General features: G+C 41.3%; 1 protein-coding gene across 2 annotated transcripts in view; it reads right to left on the minus strand.

Moving 5' to 3' along the window:
* The window catches only part of GOSR1 (golgi SNAP receptor complex member 1), a 235,878-nt gene that overhangs the window by 31,570 nt on the left and 184,195 nt on the right, over positions 1–20,113 (minus strand). For both annotated transcript variants that reach the window (XM_082244947.1, XM_082244946.1), the window contains exon 8: positions 1,211–1,293. In XM_082244947.1, coding sequence (XP_082101073.1) covers positions 1,211–1,293 — 83 coding nt within the window. The remainder of the gene's footprint in view (positions 1–1,210; positions 1,294–20,113) is intronic.

Genomic DNA, 20,113 nt, shown 5'->3' on the forward strand with positions numbered 1-20,113 from the left:
CCATTGCTCTAGGGCAGGGATCCTCAAACTATGGCCCTCCAGCTGTTTCGGAACTACACATCCCATGAGGCATTGTAAAACTCTGACATTCACAGACATGACTAGGCATGATGGGAATTGTAGTTCCTGAACAACTGGAGGGCCATAGTTTGAAGACCCCTGCTCTAGGGTCTCTGCTAAAAAAAAAACGTATATCATGTTTGGGGGTTCTAAGTAATTGTCTAGCAAAAAAATACAGATTTTAACACATGTGAAAAAAAAAAGGCCTGGTCAGCAAGTGGTTAAATGCGTCCCCAGTAAGCATAAGGCCACGCATAGAGAATCATTGCTTTTTTTGTTGTATGCCTGTGTATTTGACCCGATACTTACATGCATGGTTCATGAGTAGCTACAGGTTAAAGAATATGTAAACCCAACATTTCATATTCCTGATATGTGCCTGCTGTACCATATGTTTGTATGAAAAGTTATCCTGTTCTCTTTGTATTGCTTCATTTGTGTGAAATCTCTGGTGTTACTGCCAGCCCCTCTTTCCTATTAAAAACTGACTACACTAGGCATGAGGGCACAGTGGTCAGTTCTCTATCTGTGCTGGGAACTCGGTGCGCTCTCCTCTAATGATCAGACTTCTGCTCACACACCACCCCTGCACAGCCTATCACTGGAAAGATCAGTGTGCTGCTTTTTCACCTACCTAACACCTAACTTCTCTGTGCTGCTGAGAACAGAGGTTATGTGATCACTTATAAAAAGGGAAAGAAAGGTATTTATAATGTTTTGTTTTATATCTATAAAAAATGTTCCTTTAATTTAAATTTTATACTGAATGGGTTGTTTTTTAAGGTAAGGGTTTACAAGCGATTTATTTTTGCACCTTCATACTGTGGGGCTTACTAGAAGCTTGCACGTAAAGAAACATGGTTTGCCAAGGTGGTACAAAATAGCTACTACCGTTAAGGCCATATGTACAGTCCAGTAGATTGGAATCCCCAGTAATACTAAAGGTTTTATTGGAGGAGAGGAGGGTTCTAGATTCTACATTCCAGGTTAATTTTTCTTTCAGGTCTGCGATCAGTTTGATAGCATGAGTAATGGACCTGTACCTACCTCATGTTCAAAAACAAACAAAACAAAAAAAAAAACCCAATATCTTAAAATATTGATATATACAAATATGACGATTGAACAAAACCGTATTATGTAAGGATACTGGCCAAGGTATTCATTCGGCTCTGTATGGATTTCAAAATTCCCCTCTGTGATGTCATGTTTTCTTTTGTTGCCATTGCAATGCTGTGAAAACACAAGAAGCACTTTAATATTCATACATATGAATTATTAAGCCAATTGAAGGAAAATAAGCAAACGTTACTTAGCTTGCAAATAATTTTACTATTTACACAGTCAACATCTTTATGAGAATTTTCTCCCCTCAGAGATGACTAGCCAAAAAAAAACAAATCCATGCCTGATTTAAATAAATACCCAACAAATATATGCAGCTGCTGGCAGACTTCTCATCCTTCAGATAATTAAAGAATTTATACCGAATGTTTACAAACTTATTTAAATTACATTGACTACTTCAAACAAAGGAGCTGCAGCTGTGCACTTAAATTAGCTGTAAAATCTCCTGATTATGTGTGTCTGGATAGGAATTCACAACCATGCATTTACAAAGAAAAACAATCTAGTAGAATACAAACAGACATTGGGCCTATGATTCAAATAAATTCAATATACAAGGCAGGACACATAGACAAGGCGCAAGTGCAATTTGTAGGCAGTGCAGGCAGACATTTTGTAAATTAAGGATATTGCAAACAAATGAATTAAACCTACAATGGGAAATGGAGGCTGTCACTGCTGCCCTCTAAAAATGTTTGTTGCCTGGATGTTATGCTCACCCACTAGTTTCAATACTTTCTAAGTCACTTACATGGAACAAGTAGGCAAATCGAGGGAGCCAGAGAAATTTGATATTTGAATATTGTTGAAAACACATTGGTATGACAGCCAGGCAACCAGTATTTTCTGTAGGAGCGGTCAGAAATTGCAGCTTCCAAGCTACCCTCACAGCAGAACTTTTTTTAAACAGCAGTTTCTCTCAAAGTGTACCACTAGCATCAGATCTCACTGTCAATGTTACACAACAGGGTAAAAATGGAGGACTGGGTGATGACATATTTCCTACTTGTTTCAAGTTAGTGTTCTCCAAAGCAGAATACAAACCACTGGTGAAATAAATTTTCAATGAAGATGGCACATGGCAAAGCAAAGGATCTATGCATTCCAAGGCTTTGCCAACAGCTACAAATGGCAAGCACCAGAGCATGCATGTAGGTTTAAGCAGCAGATTGTTTGTGCCCGAGTCTATGGGCACCATGGGCCAGTTTGGAAAGTTTAGAATACCTTTTACGTCTGGAATGAAGGATGAAGTAGTAAGGACACTAAAAGATGGATGGCAAGTCGTCACCAGACACTGCAATAAATGTGACTGTGGTACAGTGGCAGATTGACTTGTAGTTCTCAATGGACTACAAGTGTGCTGATAAGCGCATTTGTAGCCCATGGATACTTCCTACAGCTATGCAGCTGAAAGACCATACAGAGGTATGATCAAAGAGCAGCAGGAAGTGCCTGCAGCAGCCTGACATTGCATCCTTGTGTGCAATACTTTTCAGGCTTCTATGAAAAAAAAAAAAAAATAATAATAAATGCCCATTTTTTTCCCAGCAAAAATTTGTGCACTCATTTTTTCATAAAAAGGAAACGTTAAATGTTTCTTTGACCAATTCATCTTTAACAGTAAAATTTTTTAAAAAAAGAAAGTCAAACCAGTACGTCTGGCCTCCAGTCACGAAAGCATCTCGCATTCGATATTTAGGTGTCCAGAAACGTTTTGCTTAAATATCGCATGAAATCCTGAAACTGCCAATTCACTAAACTGTTTTGTGGTTTTTACCGAAAAACACTGAAATCGCTCAGTAAATACTGCATGAAAATACATTAAACGCAATTCACAGAAGGAAACAAATAATTAAATGCATGTGCTAAATGAGTAGTGGTCCATGCATGCGATAGTTAAGGTAGTTAGCTGCCTGAAACCCTTACAACCAGTAAACAATATGGTTGTTACAGAGCAGGGGGGGGGGGGTGCTACGCTCCCCGCTGACAGCTCAATGTAGACAAAAGAATTGCTGGCAAAGAAAAATTAGAAAAAAAATGGCATGGGGTCCACCCCAAAATCCATAACAGACCCTTACCTGAGCATAAAGCCCGCCCCCCCCTACCTGAACCATACAAGGCCACATGCCGCCCCCTTACTGGAAAAAAAAACACAAAAAAAACCCCAAAAGGACTGGTATGGATTGGGGGGGGGGGGGGGACTCCACGCTGTTTTTCCTTGTTCATTTTTCATTGCCAGCAATTCTTTTGTTTACATTCAGAAACTCCACTGACAGCTAATGGCCCATCGGTTGTTAGGGACGCAGCGGCTGCCCACTCTTTAACAACCAGCTATTTACTACTAGTTGTTAAGGACTCTGGCTATCGCCGGCGTTAAATTACCACAAGCTTTCACTACCTAAATACCGCATCACTTCCTAAAATAGCGCATGCAGTTTTTTAGTAGTTTTTTTGTAAATGTCAAACATTTTTTGGAAAAACACTGAGCGTATTTTTACTGCATTTCTTGAAGTGGTAGATACCGCTTTGTGAATGGAGCCCTACGCGCTATTTTTTTCGTTCCCATTTAACAGACTGGCATAGTATGGTCCCTGAGAGTAGCAAGAATACAAATTTAAGATCTCTGTATCTTGCTTTCTGCTGCTGAGGGCCATGCCAGGGCACTCTAATCAGATGGAAACCGAGCTGCCGTGTCAAAGATTGGCAATAATTGCAGCCAAACTGTTCCTCTGTAATAAATGACCTAAATCAAATATGTTCTTGACTCCTTCCACTAGCCAGCAGTTACTCTCATAGCAAATCTCTGCAGTGTCCCCCGGACTCATTACAGCAGTTATCATTCTAGCTGAACAGGTCCGGCCAGCTCAGATCCAGAGTACTGCTGGGTTATGTAAAGAGCACCCCAGAGACACAATTATAAAACCTCATTAGGAATATATCCTGGGAGTGAGTGCTTTTAACATCTGAAAAGCAGAGCTCGATAAGTAAGGCAGGCAAATGCTTGTAGCTTTCAAGCCTGTACATTGGGGAAGGACATTGCTTTACATTCTGTTAAAAAAGCAAAGTTTACATCAAAAAGGAATTACTGACGAAGGACCCGTGTGCTGTGGAGTTTGTGGATGTAACAGCATTGGGTAGCATACCTAATAAGAAAAGTGTTGCGTAGAGAGAACTCCCAACTGCACATTTAGAATGTTTGAGCACAAATTAGCTCTACTATTTAGTATGATTATTACATTGACATCTGGGTATCACAAAACTTTTACAGAAAATTACCTCTTAGACACGGTCTTCTGTAACAAATGCTAATAATTAGTATGGGAATCTGTAAGATCAGAGACTAAGGAATGGATATAATATATATTTTCTAAGTACTGTGAAAAAGGGGCTCTAATAAAATTTGGTTGGTTTTTAACAACCAAAAAAGACAATAAAATATAGTGCTAACAATCAAACTATATATGCTCAAATAATAACTTGCAGCATAATTAGAAGCAAAAAAACATAAATAGCACAATTTACATTCAAATATTAGTTACAATGTCCCCAATAAAGACGGTGCTGCACTGAATATAAAGAGCATTGTGCAGTGTAACAGGTAACACTTCAAAACACTATGTCAATGACAGTTGCACCTAACTTCAGCAAAAACTCTTAACAGCACCGTAAGATCCCTTAAAAGAGATCTAAAATTGCCCGGCTGACAGACAGCCTTGACAGCCTGTATCCAGCAACACCAGCTGAGCTCACAAACACATGTAATGGAAGAGGACTATAAAGGCATGTCCAATAGTGTAGTAGTTTAAAAAAAAAAAAAAAACAGGATTTATTAAGAAGCCGATCACATGTACATAAAAACACAGAAAAGTCAGCAGAAGAAAATCCAAGATTGCTGCCACAGTACTGCCGAAGGATGTGACTTATATTGCTGTAAGTTAATTTATGATTTTAGCACATCTAGTTTATGATTGTTAGTGCTTATATTTATGTTTATTAATGGGATCGTTATAAACCAAGCAAGTTTTAATATTGTAGCTGCGTCACAGTACTGTTAGGTCTTGTATAAAAACCATTAGTGTGCTGCTTTTGTACACTTAGGCCGGCCATGTATGGGTTGAATTCCAAATTTTCTTCTGAAAATATTTTCGTACAAATTTTACACCATTAGTGGGCGTAATAGGACATGTTGGAAATTTTTGGAAAACCAAATTATTTTCTAATCAATGACGGGAGAATCGTGTGAGAAATATAACTAAAAAAGAAATGCACATGAGCACAAGAAAAGAAAAATTCTGAAAAGAAAACAAGATTCCCAGCCATTTCTGTAGCAACATGAGAAGAAATTGAAAGCTTGGTTGGTCAAATTTCAAAAATCAATGGTGGCATATTCGGATCACAAAATTTCTGATTTTCAAAAGAGAATTTGTTCGGAATTCGATTCATGTATGGCCTTGCATTAACGTAGGAATTGGTTTTGATTTTTTTTTCTAGCTGTGCCTGTGTAAGATGGCTCTACAAACATACAAAAAATCAGGTCACTGGACCACAGTTTGGGGACCCCTGCTCTATTGAATACTTTCACTGGATATTCTGTTTAGCCGCACAAGGCATTATGCACAATCAAGTCACACCTTCAGCATCCCTCATTCATGTTGATGTGAAATTGTATGCAAAGAATCTGGCCAATAGGCTCCTTCCTTTCCTGCCACAGGGGGTATCTCTTGACCAGGTTGGTTTTATTCCTGGAAGGAAGGTAACCATCATTGGCTGACAACCAGGGGACAGAGAGGCTTCTATCTCTCTTTGGATGGCAAGAAGGCATTCAACAGGGCTGCATGTGACTTTATGGACATGGCCTTTCATTTCCTTGGCATTCGCAATCTGTTACACGCCCAAATTCTGTCCAAACACGCCACAATAAGGGCAAAAGGCCACCCGTTGGAAGCTTTCTGGATTTACAATGGGACCAGGTAGGGTTGTCCACTGTCCCCAATATTATTATACCATTCATTCATGGTGTTGCAGTGCAGGGAGTGGAACACAAACTTGCGGCATTCACTGATATCTTGCTTTTTTGACAGACCCGGATGCTTCCCTCCCCGACTTGTTGAGAGCCCTTGACCAATTCCAAGACTTAGCTCATTTGAAGGTGAACTTTTCAAAATCTGATGCTCTTAATGTATCGTTGACCTTAGAGGAGTTTGCTCAATTTTTCCATTCACTTAGAGCAGTGATGTCTTACCTTGGCACCCCAGATGTTTTGGAACTACATTTCCCATGATGCTCCACTACACTACAGAGTACACGAGTATCCTGGGAAATGTAGTTCCAAACATCTGGAGTGCCAAGGTTCGCCATCACTGACCTAGAGTTAGGCGGCTGATCCCTACTTGGGGATACAGCTCCCCGTAGCGTTGTTAGGCCTTAATGCTCCTTATTATCAAGCTTCGCTATACCAAATTGCTCAGGATCTCAGAATGTGAAACAAATCTTATTCCTGGTTCGGTAGAGCCGCAATCCTAAAATTGAATTTCTTCCCGCGTCTGCTTTATGATATGCAGATGATACCCGTTAAAGTGCCATCTGCCTTTTTCTCTTCCTTTGAAGAGTATGATGCTCATGTTTCTTTGGCATTGTAAGTCCCACAGACTTAATTTTCAGCAATTTACTCTTCCTAAACACCAAGGTGGATTTGGTCTTCTAGATTGAAATAATATTATTGAGCCTGCATTTTGACCAGAATTGTTGATTTGTGCACCCATAGTGCAAATAAAGCTTTGGTGGAGCAGGCCTTTTCTTCCATCCCATTACCGGCTTTACCTTGGATCCAAAAGTCACCAGATACAGAGGTGCTCTCATCGCACTTTGATAGATCCTATACTTCCTACCTTTCATGCGGCTTGTACTGCCTATTCTATCTCATCAGGGAGAGGGCCTCCATCGTCACTGCACTACAATTCCGAATTTCCACCTGGCTTGGATGGAAAGCCCCTGCCTTACATTTTTTTTGACAGAGGCTGGTTCTTAGACTGGCTTGCCCTACCCATCCTACAAATCCTAAGCCATGCATATGGTGAATGCATCCAGACTTTGTAAGCCGGTCCACTGGAGATCACTTCAACCCCCGACTGTGGGAGAATGGTTGCTTGCCTTGGAAAGATTGCAGAAATGAAGGAACCAATTCATATTTATTATGATAAGATTTCTCAGTATCAAACAACATGGGCATGTTTGCTTCATTATAGCATGCCTACAGAGTATTCAACAATACTTTTAAGTGGGGAGGGATATGCTAAGGTTATCAGGTTCTATGCCTGAGAGAGTAGCTCCTCTCAGATGGGCAGCTGAGCATTTTTTCTGGTTACCTTTTATTGGGTTTCTTGTGAGCATTTAAGCAGGGCTTAAGTGTTTTTCTCTTATGCCCCTCCTCCCCCTTCTTTCCTCTCTTTTTCTCACCTCCTGCTCTTATTTTCCCTCTCTGCCTAGCTGGTTTATGGTCTAGCTTTCTAGATCTTTACTATAGTTTTTCTTCTGTGAGCCTCCCTGTTCTTGTGGCAGGATAGCAAAATGCTGAGATATATCCACTTGACATTGCTCTCTGGTCTGGCATGTGTTTTTCGGTATTAGTTGATGCACATATCTATTGGCGAATTGATGTTACCCTCTAACGCCAACAGAAATAGGTCTTTCAGGAAACATCATATGCTTCTTAGAGGAGTGTTTATTATGCTGTATACCTGCTATGCTTCTTATGGTGTTTTGCTACTTGTTAGTTCTTTCATCCCTGATCATATTCCCCCCCCCCCCCCCCACCAAGAGTACTATGGTGACACTGAACTACTCTGACAGCATATAAAAAAAAATAAAAAATGAAGTTGAAATTGAAAAAAAATATTATTTTTAAACATACTGTCACCAGTCAGCATCCCTGATCATAGCCATGCCAGTCATGAAGACGCTGTACTACACTGGTGACTGTACGTAGAGAAAAAGAAAAGAAAAATAAATGAGTTAGTACATTAGGGTAGATCAATTTATATATATATATTAAATATACAGTGCCTTGCGAAAGTATTCGGCCCCCTTGAACTTTTCGACCTTTTGCCACATTTCAGGCTTCAAACAAAGATATAAAACTGTAATTTTTGTGAAGAATCAACAAGTGGGACATAATCATGAAGTGGAATGAAATTTATTGGATATTTCAAACTTTAACAAATAAAAAACTGAAAAACTGGGCGTGTAAAATTATTCAGCCCCCTTAAGTTAATACTTTGTAGCACCACCTTTTGCTGCGATTACAGCTGTAAGTCGCTTAGGGTATGTCTCTATCAGTTTTGCACATCGAGAGACTGAAATTTTTGCCCATTCCTCCTTGCAAAACAGCTCGAGCTCAGTGAGGTTGGATGGAGAGCGTTTGTGAACAGCAGTTTTCAGTTCTTTCCACAGATTCTCGATTGGATTCAGGTCTGGACTTTGATTTGGCCATTCTAACACCTGGATATGTTTATTTGTGAACCATTCCATTGTAGATTTTGCTTTATGTTTTGGATCATTGTCTTGTTGGAAAACAAATCTGCGTCCCAGTCTTAGGTCAATTGCAGACTCCATCAGGTTTTTTTTCCAGAATGGTCCTGTATTTGGCTCCATCCATCTTCCCATCAATTTTAACCATCTTCCCTGTCCCTGCTGAAGAAAAGCAGCCCCAAACCATGATGCTACCACCACCATGTTTGACAGTGGGGATGGTGTGTTCAGGGTGATGAGCTGTGTTGCTTTTACGCCAAACATAACGTTTAGCATTGTTGCCAAAAAGTTCGATTTTGGTTTCATCTGACCAGAGCACCTTCTTCCACATGTTTGGTGTGTCTCCCAGATGGCTTGTGGCAAACTTTAAATGACACTTTTTATGGATATCTTTAAGAAATGGCTTTCTTCTTGCCACTCTTCCATAAAGGCCAGATTTGTGCAGTATACGACTGATTGTTGTCCTATGGACAGAGTTGCCCACCTCAGCTGTAGATCTCTGCAGTTCATCCAGAGTGATCATGGGCCTCTTGGCTGCATCTCTGATCAGTCTTCTCCTTGTATGAGCTGAAAGTTTACAGGGACGGCTAGGTCTTTGTAGATTTGCAGTGGTCTGATACTCCTTCCATTTCAATATTATTGCTTGCACAGTGCTCCTTGGGATGTTTAAAGCTTGGGAAATCCTTCTGTATCCAAATCCGGCTTTAAACTTCTCCACAACAGTATCTCGGACCTGTCTGGTGTGTTCCTCGTTCTTCATGATGCTCTCTGCGCTTTAAATGGACCTCTGAGACTATCACAGTGCAGGTGCATTTATACGGAGACTTGATTACACACAGGTGGATTCTATTTATCATCATTAGTCATTTAGGTCAACATTGGATCATTCAGAGATCCTCACTGAACTTCTGGAGAGAGTTTGCTGCACTGAAAGTAAAGGGGCTGAATAATTTTGCACGCCCTATTTTTCAGTTTTTTATTTGTTAACAAAGTTTGAAATATCCAATAAATTTCGTTCCACTTCATGACTGTGTCCCACTTGTTGATTCGTCACAAAAAATTACAGTTTTATATCTTTATGTTTTAAGCCTGAAATGTGGCAAAAGGTCGCAAAGTTCAAGGGGGCCGAATACTTTCGCAAGGCACTGTATGTAATGAACAAAATTATAAATGGGACACTTGTTTTTGCCCTCATTTTTCATAAGCTGAACTCAAAGATCCAAGAAAACTGGGATTGATCCATGAAGAGAACACTCCTCCAAAGTACCAGACACCATAGAATGTGAGCATTTGCCCACTCAAGTCGGTTACGACGACGAAATGCAGTCAGGTCGAGACACCGATGAGGATGACGAGCCTGCACATGAGCTTCCCTTAGACGGTTTCTGACAGTTTGTGCAGAAATTCTTTGGTTATGCAAACCAATTGTTACAGAAGCTGTCCAGGTGGCTGGTCTCAGACCATCTTGGAGATGAAGATGCTGGATGTGGAGGTCCTGGGCTGGTGTGGTTACATGTGGTCTGTGGTTGTGAGGCTGGTTGGATGTACTGCCAAATTTTCTCTGAAACGCCTTTTGGAGATGGCTTATGGTAGAGAATTGAACATTCAATTCACAGGCAACAGCTCTGACGGACATTCCTGCAGTCAGCATGCCAATTGTAAGCTCTCTGAAAACTCATTGTCCTGTGTGATAAAACTGCCCATTTTAGAGTGGCCTTTTATTGTGGCCAGCCTAAGGCACACCTGGGCAATAATCATGCTGTCTAATGGGCATCTTGATATGTCACACCCGTGAGGTGGGTGAATTATCTTGGCAAAGGAGAAGTGCTCACTAACACAGATTTAGACAGATTTGTGAACAATATTTGAGAGAAATAGACCTTTTGAGTACATAGAAAGTCTTAGATCTTTGAGTTCAGCTCATGAAAAATGGGGGCAAAAACAAAAGTGTTGCGTTTATAATTTTGTTCAGTGTGTATACATATACACACACACTTCAGAGTGTTATAGCTTGAGCATCAGTTCAATTGCTTATCCATATTTTGTCAAATTTTGCAATGCAGTTCCTGCTTGCATAAGGGAGGTTGTAGAGAGAAAGAGATCTGTTAACTTTCAGCTAGATACCGTGAGAGGGGCTGGTGATTTCCATATCACTTCTCGCATTATAGGAGAAAAAAAACAAACAAACAACTGTTTCGTGGTCTCCACTAGATCAATGACACCCAGCAACAAAATTAAAGTGTCCATTGGTACAGAAAAAATTGGATTTTTGTCTTACCGTAAAATCCTTTTCTCTGATGTTCAATGATGGATACAGCTCCATATCTTCATAACCCTTGGGTTTATGCTGCCCCCTACAGGAGTAGGACACTAGGCTGAAAAAAGTTTGACTACGCCCATAGGGCAGTCGCAGAAGTATACTTCCACTTCCTGCTCTAGCTCTTCAGTTTTGTAACAAGCAGTATCAGAAGAAAAGAAACCCCAACTCATTAGAGGGGCGGGTGCTGTGTCCGTTAATGAATATCAGAGAAAAGGATTTTTATGGTAAGACATAAAATCCCATTTTCTCTTTCGTTCACTGACGGACACAGCTCCATATCGTCTTGACCCTTGGGACATCCCAAAGCAGTGTTAATATGAGGGGTGGGAAGAACACAGTAATAAACATACTTCCCAAAGGCTAAACGTAGCCAACGAGGTTAAACAGGAGCTCATAAATCAAGAAAAAAAACGCCCTAGTGTAACATAAAAGCTGCAACTTCAAGTGTGACAACACCCCAATAGTAATATAAAACAATTAGTCGCGCTCAAATATGAACAAGGAAAATTATTCCCAAAAATTGAGTCTGATATAAAAATTGAATAAATGGTAGAATGATAAATAATTAATTGATGTAAAGTTCAAGATACAGTGCAAATATAGAAAAGTTCTTGAGTAAAAAATGTGTTGATATCAGGAGAATCCACCTCTGATGGGTAAACTGCTTACCAGAATTAAGTGAAAGAATAATGTGTGACTCAATCCTCAAATTCTTCCTAGAGGTGCAGAATCCAGATTGGTGTATATAAGGTAAGATAGCGTAAATTTTCCTCAATGAAAAGAAAAAAACGCCATAACATAATACCACAAAAATATTGTCACGAAAATAATAAAAAAGTGACCCAACACCTCTTGTGTGTGAAAAATTATTCAAAACAAAGTAACACCTCCAAAGTGTTGAAAAAAATAAGGGTAGGTACTTCTCCACTGGTGCCTCTGATGCAGCTTCGCCTGCATCCCCCCATGTTTACAAAGTCCCGCACCGACACAATCAGTGCATCCACCAGCGCCTTTTCATGCGCCTATGCAGTAAAAGAGCAATCATTGTCACTGTCACAGCACGTGCGTGGATGCAGACCCAGGAGAGTCGATATATACCAAGATCACCCTGAAAATATAACAAGCAGGGGAGGCCGCTGACATCAGTCCCGCAAGGAGACGCCAGCCAAAGGTCCACAAACGGACTACCTATTAGACCCCGCAAAAAGCAAGAGGATCGTCCTCCACAGAGGACATTATAGGACATAGCCCCCTTGAAGTTGGGGGTGGGACTCGTCGTGACGCAGAGGCGCAGGCAGAGCACCCTCGCCCACATAATGGCTGCTACTTTTCACTAAAAATGAAATGCCCCAATGATTCCACCCGGTTCAAGAGGGGTAACAAGGCTGACCAAATGGCTCAACAGGTCGCAGCCTAAATTTCAGTAGAGGCCCAGCCGCAATTGCCCGGATCCACAGTCCGGCAGATGCCCAAGGAGAGAGTTGGGAGCCTCAGCTAAACTCACTGAGGCTGCCCCCCCAACGGTGGCGCCCAAAGCGTCTGCTTGGCCCAGTAGATTGCAAGCCGTGACTTAAATATTAGACGCGAGCCGTGGCCTAAATTTTTGGCCTGATCCAGCCACGTGAGGCGCGTGCCTGTTGGCAGCTCTGTCAGCATGGTTAACAGCTCAGGCAGCTTGGTCAGTCAGCGGCGAGTAGGCCACAAAGTCGTGGTCTAACTTTTTGGTCCAATGGCTGCGTGAGGTGCGTGCCCTGTAAACTCGAACAGCAGCTTGGACAGCTTGGTTAGCAGCTCGGACAGCTTGGTTAGCAGCTCGGACAGCTTGGTCAGTCAGCCGCGAGAAGGCCGCAAAGCCGCGGCCTAAATTTTTGGCCCGATACGGCCACGTGCGCGACGGCAGCTCTGTCAGCTCGATTAGCAGCTCGCACAGCTTGGACATCAGCTCAGACAGCTTGGTCAGTCACCCGTGAGTAGGCCGCAAAGTCATGGCCTAAATATTTTGCCCAATCCAGCCTGCGTGCCCGACAGCAGCTCTGTCAGCTTGATCTGCAGCTCGGACAGCTTGGTCAGGAACTCGTATAGCCTGGTCAGTCACTCAGACAGCTTGGTCTTTCAGCCGTGGCCTAAATTTCCGGCCTGATCCGGCCGTGTGAGGCGCTTACCGTGGATGACAATCTGCTCCCCCAGTCCAAAAAGCGCCGAAAGGAGCCCAAAGGACAACCCTGCCCCAGTCACAAAACCCCCAGGAGGCAGGAAACCAGCTCCAAACCCCCCGTTGTGCAAATCGGTCAGCAACAACCACAGTCAGGGTGGGCACCAATAGACCCACCGTGACTGTTTAGAGGGGTTCGGGGGGTGGCTGGGGAACCCCGGGGTCTGGGATTGAAAGATACCTAATGGACACTGGGAATATGGTTTGGATTGCTTCAAGTGGGACAGTAATATTTGTCAGCCATGTATCTCGAGAAATATGTGAGGACTATTCCTGTTTGATTCTGAACATGTTCATTGAAAGAGCTAATCACATTGGCTTCTGTTCCATGTCCTTCAATGTCAGACAGGCTCTCCCTATTGTTTGTGTATTGAGGTAATGTGTATTGTCTTTAAGGAGCTCGAGGACGGCCATCTGCTAGTTATTTGACTCAGGTTGATTGAATAATGGTAATCTCTTAGTTACTGAGTGGAAATAGTATACGGTTTGTGTTGGTTGTTCTTTAGATATGTTAATTATATTTCTGTATACAATTTCATCTGTATATGATAATGTAATCTGGCAACCCCTGACCTGATAGGGTAATTTGGTCAGGAGAGAGATGTGCTCATTTGTGTATAAATTGAGTGTGAAACTGTTCAACAAAGGGTGATTCCAGTACAAGCTAAGTGGTCGGCTAGTTTTGTATGAAGGGTGGCTGGAAAATCTGGTATACATGTTCAAGACTGTAGGAAGTCGTATACTGACGGAAGTCCACAAGTACAGTGTGGGTCGCGGTTCCGGTATAATCTTGAACTTCTTCAATTTTCTAATAGTTGCGCCAACAGTTGTTGCCTTCTCACCAAGCTGCTTGCCTATTGTGCAGGTCTACAATTTTATCCCTGATGTCCTTACACTGCTCTCTGGTCTTAGCCATTGTGGAGAGGTTGGAGTCCGTTTGATTGAGTGTGTGGACAGGTGTCTTTGTTACAGGTAACGAGTTCAAACAGGTGCAGGTAATACAGGTAATGAGTGGAGAACAGGAGGGCTTCTTAAAGAAAAAATAACAGGTCTGTGAGAGCCGGAATTCTTACTGGTTGGTAGGTGATCAAATACCTATGCAATAAAATGTAAATTAATTATTTAAAAATCATACAATGTTATTTTCTGGATTTTTGCTTTAGATTCCGTCTCTCACAAATGAAGAGTACCTATGATGAAAATTACAGACCTCTACATGCTTTGTAAGTAGGAAAACCTGCAAAAACGGCAGTGTATCAAATACTTGTTCTCCCAAGTGTAATAATAGTTGCCAAGATTGAGAACTCAATTTTGACAATTGCTAACATATATGCTCCAAACGAAAATCCTCAACAATTCCTGGCCTGAAAATAATTATTAAAATTCAGAAAGGAAATGTTATACTATGCAGTGACTTTAATGCCCCGATGGACCCTACCATGGACACCACCAGAGGTAGCCATTCCACTAGATTGGGCCTGAAAGACATCTTTGCTCTAGAAGACCTACAAGATCCATGGAGATGTCCCCACTCTTTGGAAAAAGACTATACCTTTTATTCTGACGTTCATAACTCATGAACTAGGATTGACTTTTTCATCACAGATAGATTTCTCCTACAAAAAATTAAAGACGCCCAAATCCATAATATAACATGGACAGATTATGCCCTAATATCAATGATCATTAACCTAGGGCTACAAACCTCTAACTCCTCACTTTGGAAGAATAATACTTACATCCTTTCTCAGGAGAAAAACCTGTCAGTCATGAAAAAAAGACTACAAGAGTTCTTTAAAATCAAAGATGATGACAGTTTCTGTTTCTAGTTTATGGTGTACTCATAAGGCCTATGCTAGAGGGTTGCTGATACAAATGGCCTCTAGGGAAAAGAAAAGAAGAACGCACGCAAATACAACCTTCTAACGAACATCTTCAAACTTGAAAAAGAACACAAAGCTGCCCCTAAACAGTCTTCCCTACTCCAACAACTTAATGATGCAGGGAGTCAATTCTGAGCAATATTAATAGCCAATCATGAGAAGTACCTCAAAAACACCTAAATGAAATTATTACCAAGGGAACAAAGCGGACACAAAATATAGAAATTAACTCACCATAGTACCGGAAAAGTCTTACATAACCCACAATAAATATCTGACACTTTTGCAGATCACTATAAAGTCCTATACAACTTAAAATATAAGGATACTCCCTAACCTCAGACATTAGATATTTGTTTCTTAAACAAGACAAATCTCCTATCTGTAGGCGCCTACACCCTTGAAAGTTTAAACCAACCAATGTCCAAAGAAGAAAATTAACAAGGCCATCCAATCCCTACCAAAAAATAAAGCCCCAGGTGCAGACAGATCATCTAGCAAAAACTAGGAGGCTTTAAGCAAAATTTTAGCACCTTACTTATCTAACCTTTTCAATTTCGCCACGAATAACCAATCTTTCCCCACGGAGATGCTTGAAGCTATCATCATTACAATCCCGAAACAAGGAAAAGATCCAATATCACCTACCAACTACAGGCCCATTTCACTACTAAATTCTGACTTAAAAACATATTCTAGCCCAGGGCTCGACAAACCCCGGGCGCCAGGTCGCACTGGCGACTAGAATTAGCGACCTGGCGCCTGGGGTGCACTGCAGGAGGTGTCCTGTCCCTTTTGCGCCCCCCACCCCCTCCCCTAATGCACGGACTACGCGCCATCTGATAATTGAGGCCGTGGCTTTTCAGCCTTCTTCAGTGAGAGAACGGGGAACTGGCGCCTTCTTGTGGTGGCTGGAAGTTTGACAAGCAGTCACTAATGGCTCTGTTTCCCCTGCCTGTCCTCAATGCCTGTCCATCTCCTTTCCAAGAGGAGAGGAGAGGGAAGTTTTTGCAGGCTTTATCACCCTATCCACTTACCTTTGCTTAAAGGTAAGTGGACAGGGAGTGTGGTTATTATTTATTTTTTAAATTATCAAAAAATAAAAAATAAAATAAATAATTATCTTTTTTTTTTTCAATTATTAAATGCCACAGCCACACAGCCGAAGGCCCCTTTTTACACGGGCTGTCTGATCAGGTCCTCCTGTCAGTTTTTCAGGCAGACCTGATCGGACCCTTCAGTCTCCTCTATGGAGCTGTAATCTGCCGCCATCTGATCCTGTCCGCCAAAAACAGACGGATGGTGGTTCTATTTTCTATCCATCCCGTGGATCGGATCAGATGGCATTTGATGGAAACAGACAGTCTGTTTCCATCCGATTGCCCTTTAGAGGAGAGTGGGGTACTAGTCGTCTTTATGTGTAAATTTAGTATGTTATTTTTTTGGAAATAAAGCTTGGTTGTTTGTTTAAAAAAAAAAACTGGCTCCTAACTTTTTTTAGCTGGCTCCTAGATTTCAGGCTAATTTGTCAAGCCCGGTTTTAGCCAACCGTTTACTAGAGATAACACCTTATCTCATTGAACAGATGATCAAGTAGGGTTCTTTAAAGGGTGAGAAGGCCCTGACAGTACTAGAAGAATGATTAACTTGATTAATCATATAGAACACAACCAGACTCCTTCTCGGGTCCTTGGTTTGGATGCAGAAAAGGCTTGCGACAGGGTTCATTGGGGATACATTGCGGAGACCCTCAAAAAGTTTGGTTATTCTGGCTTCATTTATGAAGTCATAATGTCCCTCTATATGACACTAACAGCCAAAATATTTACGTCAGGCAATATTTCCAAAATCTTTACTCTGTCTAATGGAACTAGACAAGGATGCCCCTCATCACCCATTAGATTTTCTCTAGTAATCGAACCCCTTGCGGCATCATCAATTAGATCTAACCCCAATGTTACTGGTATAAAAAATTGGTCAAATAGAACACAAATTGGGTCTGTTTGCAGACGACATTTTAAAACTCTCTAACCCAGATACCCCCCTTAATGTAGTTCGAAAGACTTTGCACTCTTTTGGATTATTTTCATTTTACAAGATCAACCCTAATAAATGCTATGCCTTACCAATGAATATTCTAAAGGAACAAGTTGATGTCTTGCATCAATGTGTGTATAACTGGGATAACCCCTCTTATATCCTATTTAGGAATTCAGCTTTCCTATCCTACAGCCAAATTATACAAGGTCAATTAACCTAAGCTGTAGGAGCAAATCGACCAAGACCCTCAATCTATCCAAAAAACTAGCAGCATTTAAAATGTAAACATCTATATTACTTTGGGTCCCTTCCTATCCCAGTATCGACCAAATTTTTCACGCAAGTCAACTCGAAACAAAGAAAATTTATCTGGCAGGGGAAAAAAATCCAGGGTTGCATTTTCGATGACTATGGTTTAATCTAAAGGAGGTATGAACCTCCCTGATATTCGTCTGTACTACTATGCTTCATTGTTAGACCAAATGAAATACTGGTTAGCATATACTGTACTAATGATAAACTCTGGCTCAATATTGAATGGGAAATAGTTAAGAGGAATGACCTATTTTCTTTGGCCATGGCTTACTACCTAATTTCAAAGGTGACTATACCCAACTTCCTAACAATTAAAGCTACATTATCCACCTGGAAATAGGTATTATCCGAACTTTAACCTTTACAGGACCCAGTATATATACCAATAACGATCAGAATTATAGAATACTCCAAAGCACACCTTAATGCTTCATCTTGGGCCAAACAGGGATTCAACTTTTATAGTAACTTGCCCGATACCCATAAGACCCAAATCTCTAAGAAAATGAATACCGTAATTAAACTCATCTAAAGAACTTTAGATCTGAAGTGAATATAGAAATTCATGTCATAATCTGGGACTACTTCACATCCAACAAGATCAAAAATAAGAGATACATTTCCCTCTTTAATAATCTTATCTCCTCCTCGCCCCATAAAACCAAAACGAACAATATGATTAAGTGGGAAAAAGACTTATCTCAAACATTCACATGGGATACATGGCAGAAAGCCATAAGGATTAACAGCTCAGCATTATTATGCATTGAGTATTGGGAAAACTCTCAAAAATGTTTAAACCGTTGGTATTTAACCCCATACAGATTATCCAAAATATTTCCAGCCTCTCCTCCCACAGGTTGGAGATGCAATACCTATACTGGCAACCTATTACATACATTATTCAGGAAAAGTGGTTGTTGGGCGCTTCTGACCAGGCAAGAGGGAAGGGAGTCCACCGCTGTAGGGGGAGCGCAGGGGATGCTCCAAATTCTTGTTAGGAGACTGTCCTGAATGGCAGGGTACAAGGCAGCACTGGCAGGAAAACTCAGAGGAATCCGCTGGCACAGGTAAAAAGAAAAGAACAGGCGCCACTGTAATTAGCCAAACACTTTATTGCACAAAATACATAGTGACTTACACATGGGTAAGCTGCAGTCCGTATCGCAGCGTCTCCAGCGCACGATCCGGCCGTCCACCGGTCCGGAGGTGACATCACAGGAAGCTGGTCAAAGTCTTGGTTACACCGGAAGCCGCAAATGGAACGCAGGCTCCCAGGAATGACGCAACGCGTTTCGGAGCATGCGCACTCGGCTCCTTCCTCAAGCGCGGACGCTTGAGGAAGGAGCCGAGTGCGCATGCTCCGAAAAGCGTTGCGTCATTTCCGGGAGCCTGCGTTCCATTTGCGGCTTCCGGTGTAACCAAGTCTTTGACCAGCTTCCTGTGATGTCACCTCCGGACCGGTGGACGGCCGGATCGTGCGCTGGAGACGCTGCGATACGGACTGCAGCTTACCCATGTGTAAGTCACTATGTATTTTGTGCAATAAAGTGTTTGGCTAATTACAGTGGCGCCTGTTCTTTTCTTTTTACCTATTACATACATTATGGGGATGTAAAGCTTTAAATTGCTTCTGGAACTCAATTTCTTCCTTTATTGTGTCCCTTACAGGGAATTTAACTGCACTTACACCAGCAATGGCCTTATTAGGAATAAATCTAAACTCACTGACTTTAACTAACAGAGCTATTGTAGCCAACATCTTAATAGCCGTGAGACTCACCATAGCTAAACTATGGAAATTCACTTTAGCTCCTAACCTGTCTAATGTAATTCTGAGATTAAATTCTCAAGCTCTCTATGAGCTAATGTTACCCCACAAAAATTGTTCTACAGCTAAATTTAATAAAGTTTGGCAAGCTTGGACCTCTCCTCCCAGAGCTTCGACCTATTTGAAAAATTCTAGAAACAATAAACCTATTATTGTTTTGCAATTCCTCCAAGGCTTTTGTGATTAGTTCGGTAACTTCCATCCATCCCTTCCTTTCCCCCTTTCTACTTTATTAGGCATTATTCCCTTGTTTACAGCGTGTTCCCCTTGGGGTAAACCGGGACCATATTAATGATTTTAGTTAATTAAAGATACTTGTAACATTCCTATTGCTTACTAGACACCCATTTTATGTTTATTATAACACTACTGGATTGTTCTGCAATTGTATCACTTTTGTTACAGTTTTAAAAATGTTTTATTAGGTTATCTAAAGATAAAACATATCTGTAATCCAGAGATGGAAAAAAAGCATCCCCCCACTCTTAGGAGTGAGAATGCCCTTTAATTGTGAAGAGGGTTTTGAGTGCACTTAGTAGGTTTTGTGTGCAAAAAGGAAGGACTGAGTTATAGCTTTGAAGATGTAGCCTAAGCAGAGTAATTGGTCACTATTTTGGAGAATGCAGATGCCCCAGAGGAAGGGGGTTTAGGAACCTTGCATTGTGGAAGTAGTACTTTTCATCTTGTGACATCTTTGATGAATTTGTTAGGTGCCTCATCAAATAAGACATCCTCCTTTAAAGGGCATAGATAAAAAATGAAAAAGAGGGCCCCCTCTCGTGGCAAGGTGCCTTGCC

This window comes from Pelophylax lessonae (genome assembly GCF_965119305.1).
Source record: "Pelophylax lessonae genome assembly, chromosome: 2".
In the NCBI taxonomy this organism is placed as follows: Eukaryota; Metazoa; Chordata; class Amphibia; order Anura; family Ranidae; genus Pelophylax; species Pelophylax lessonae.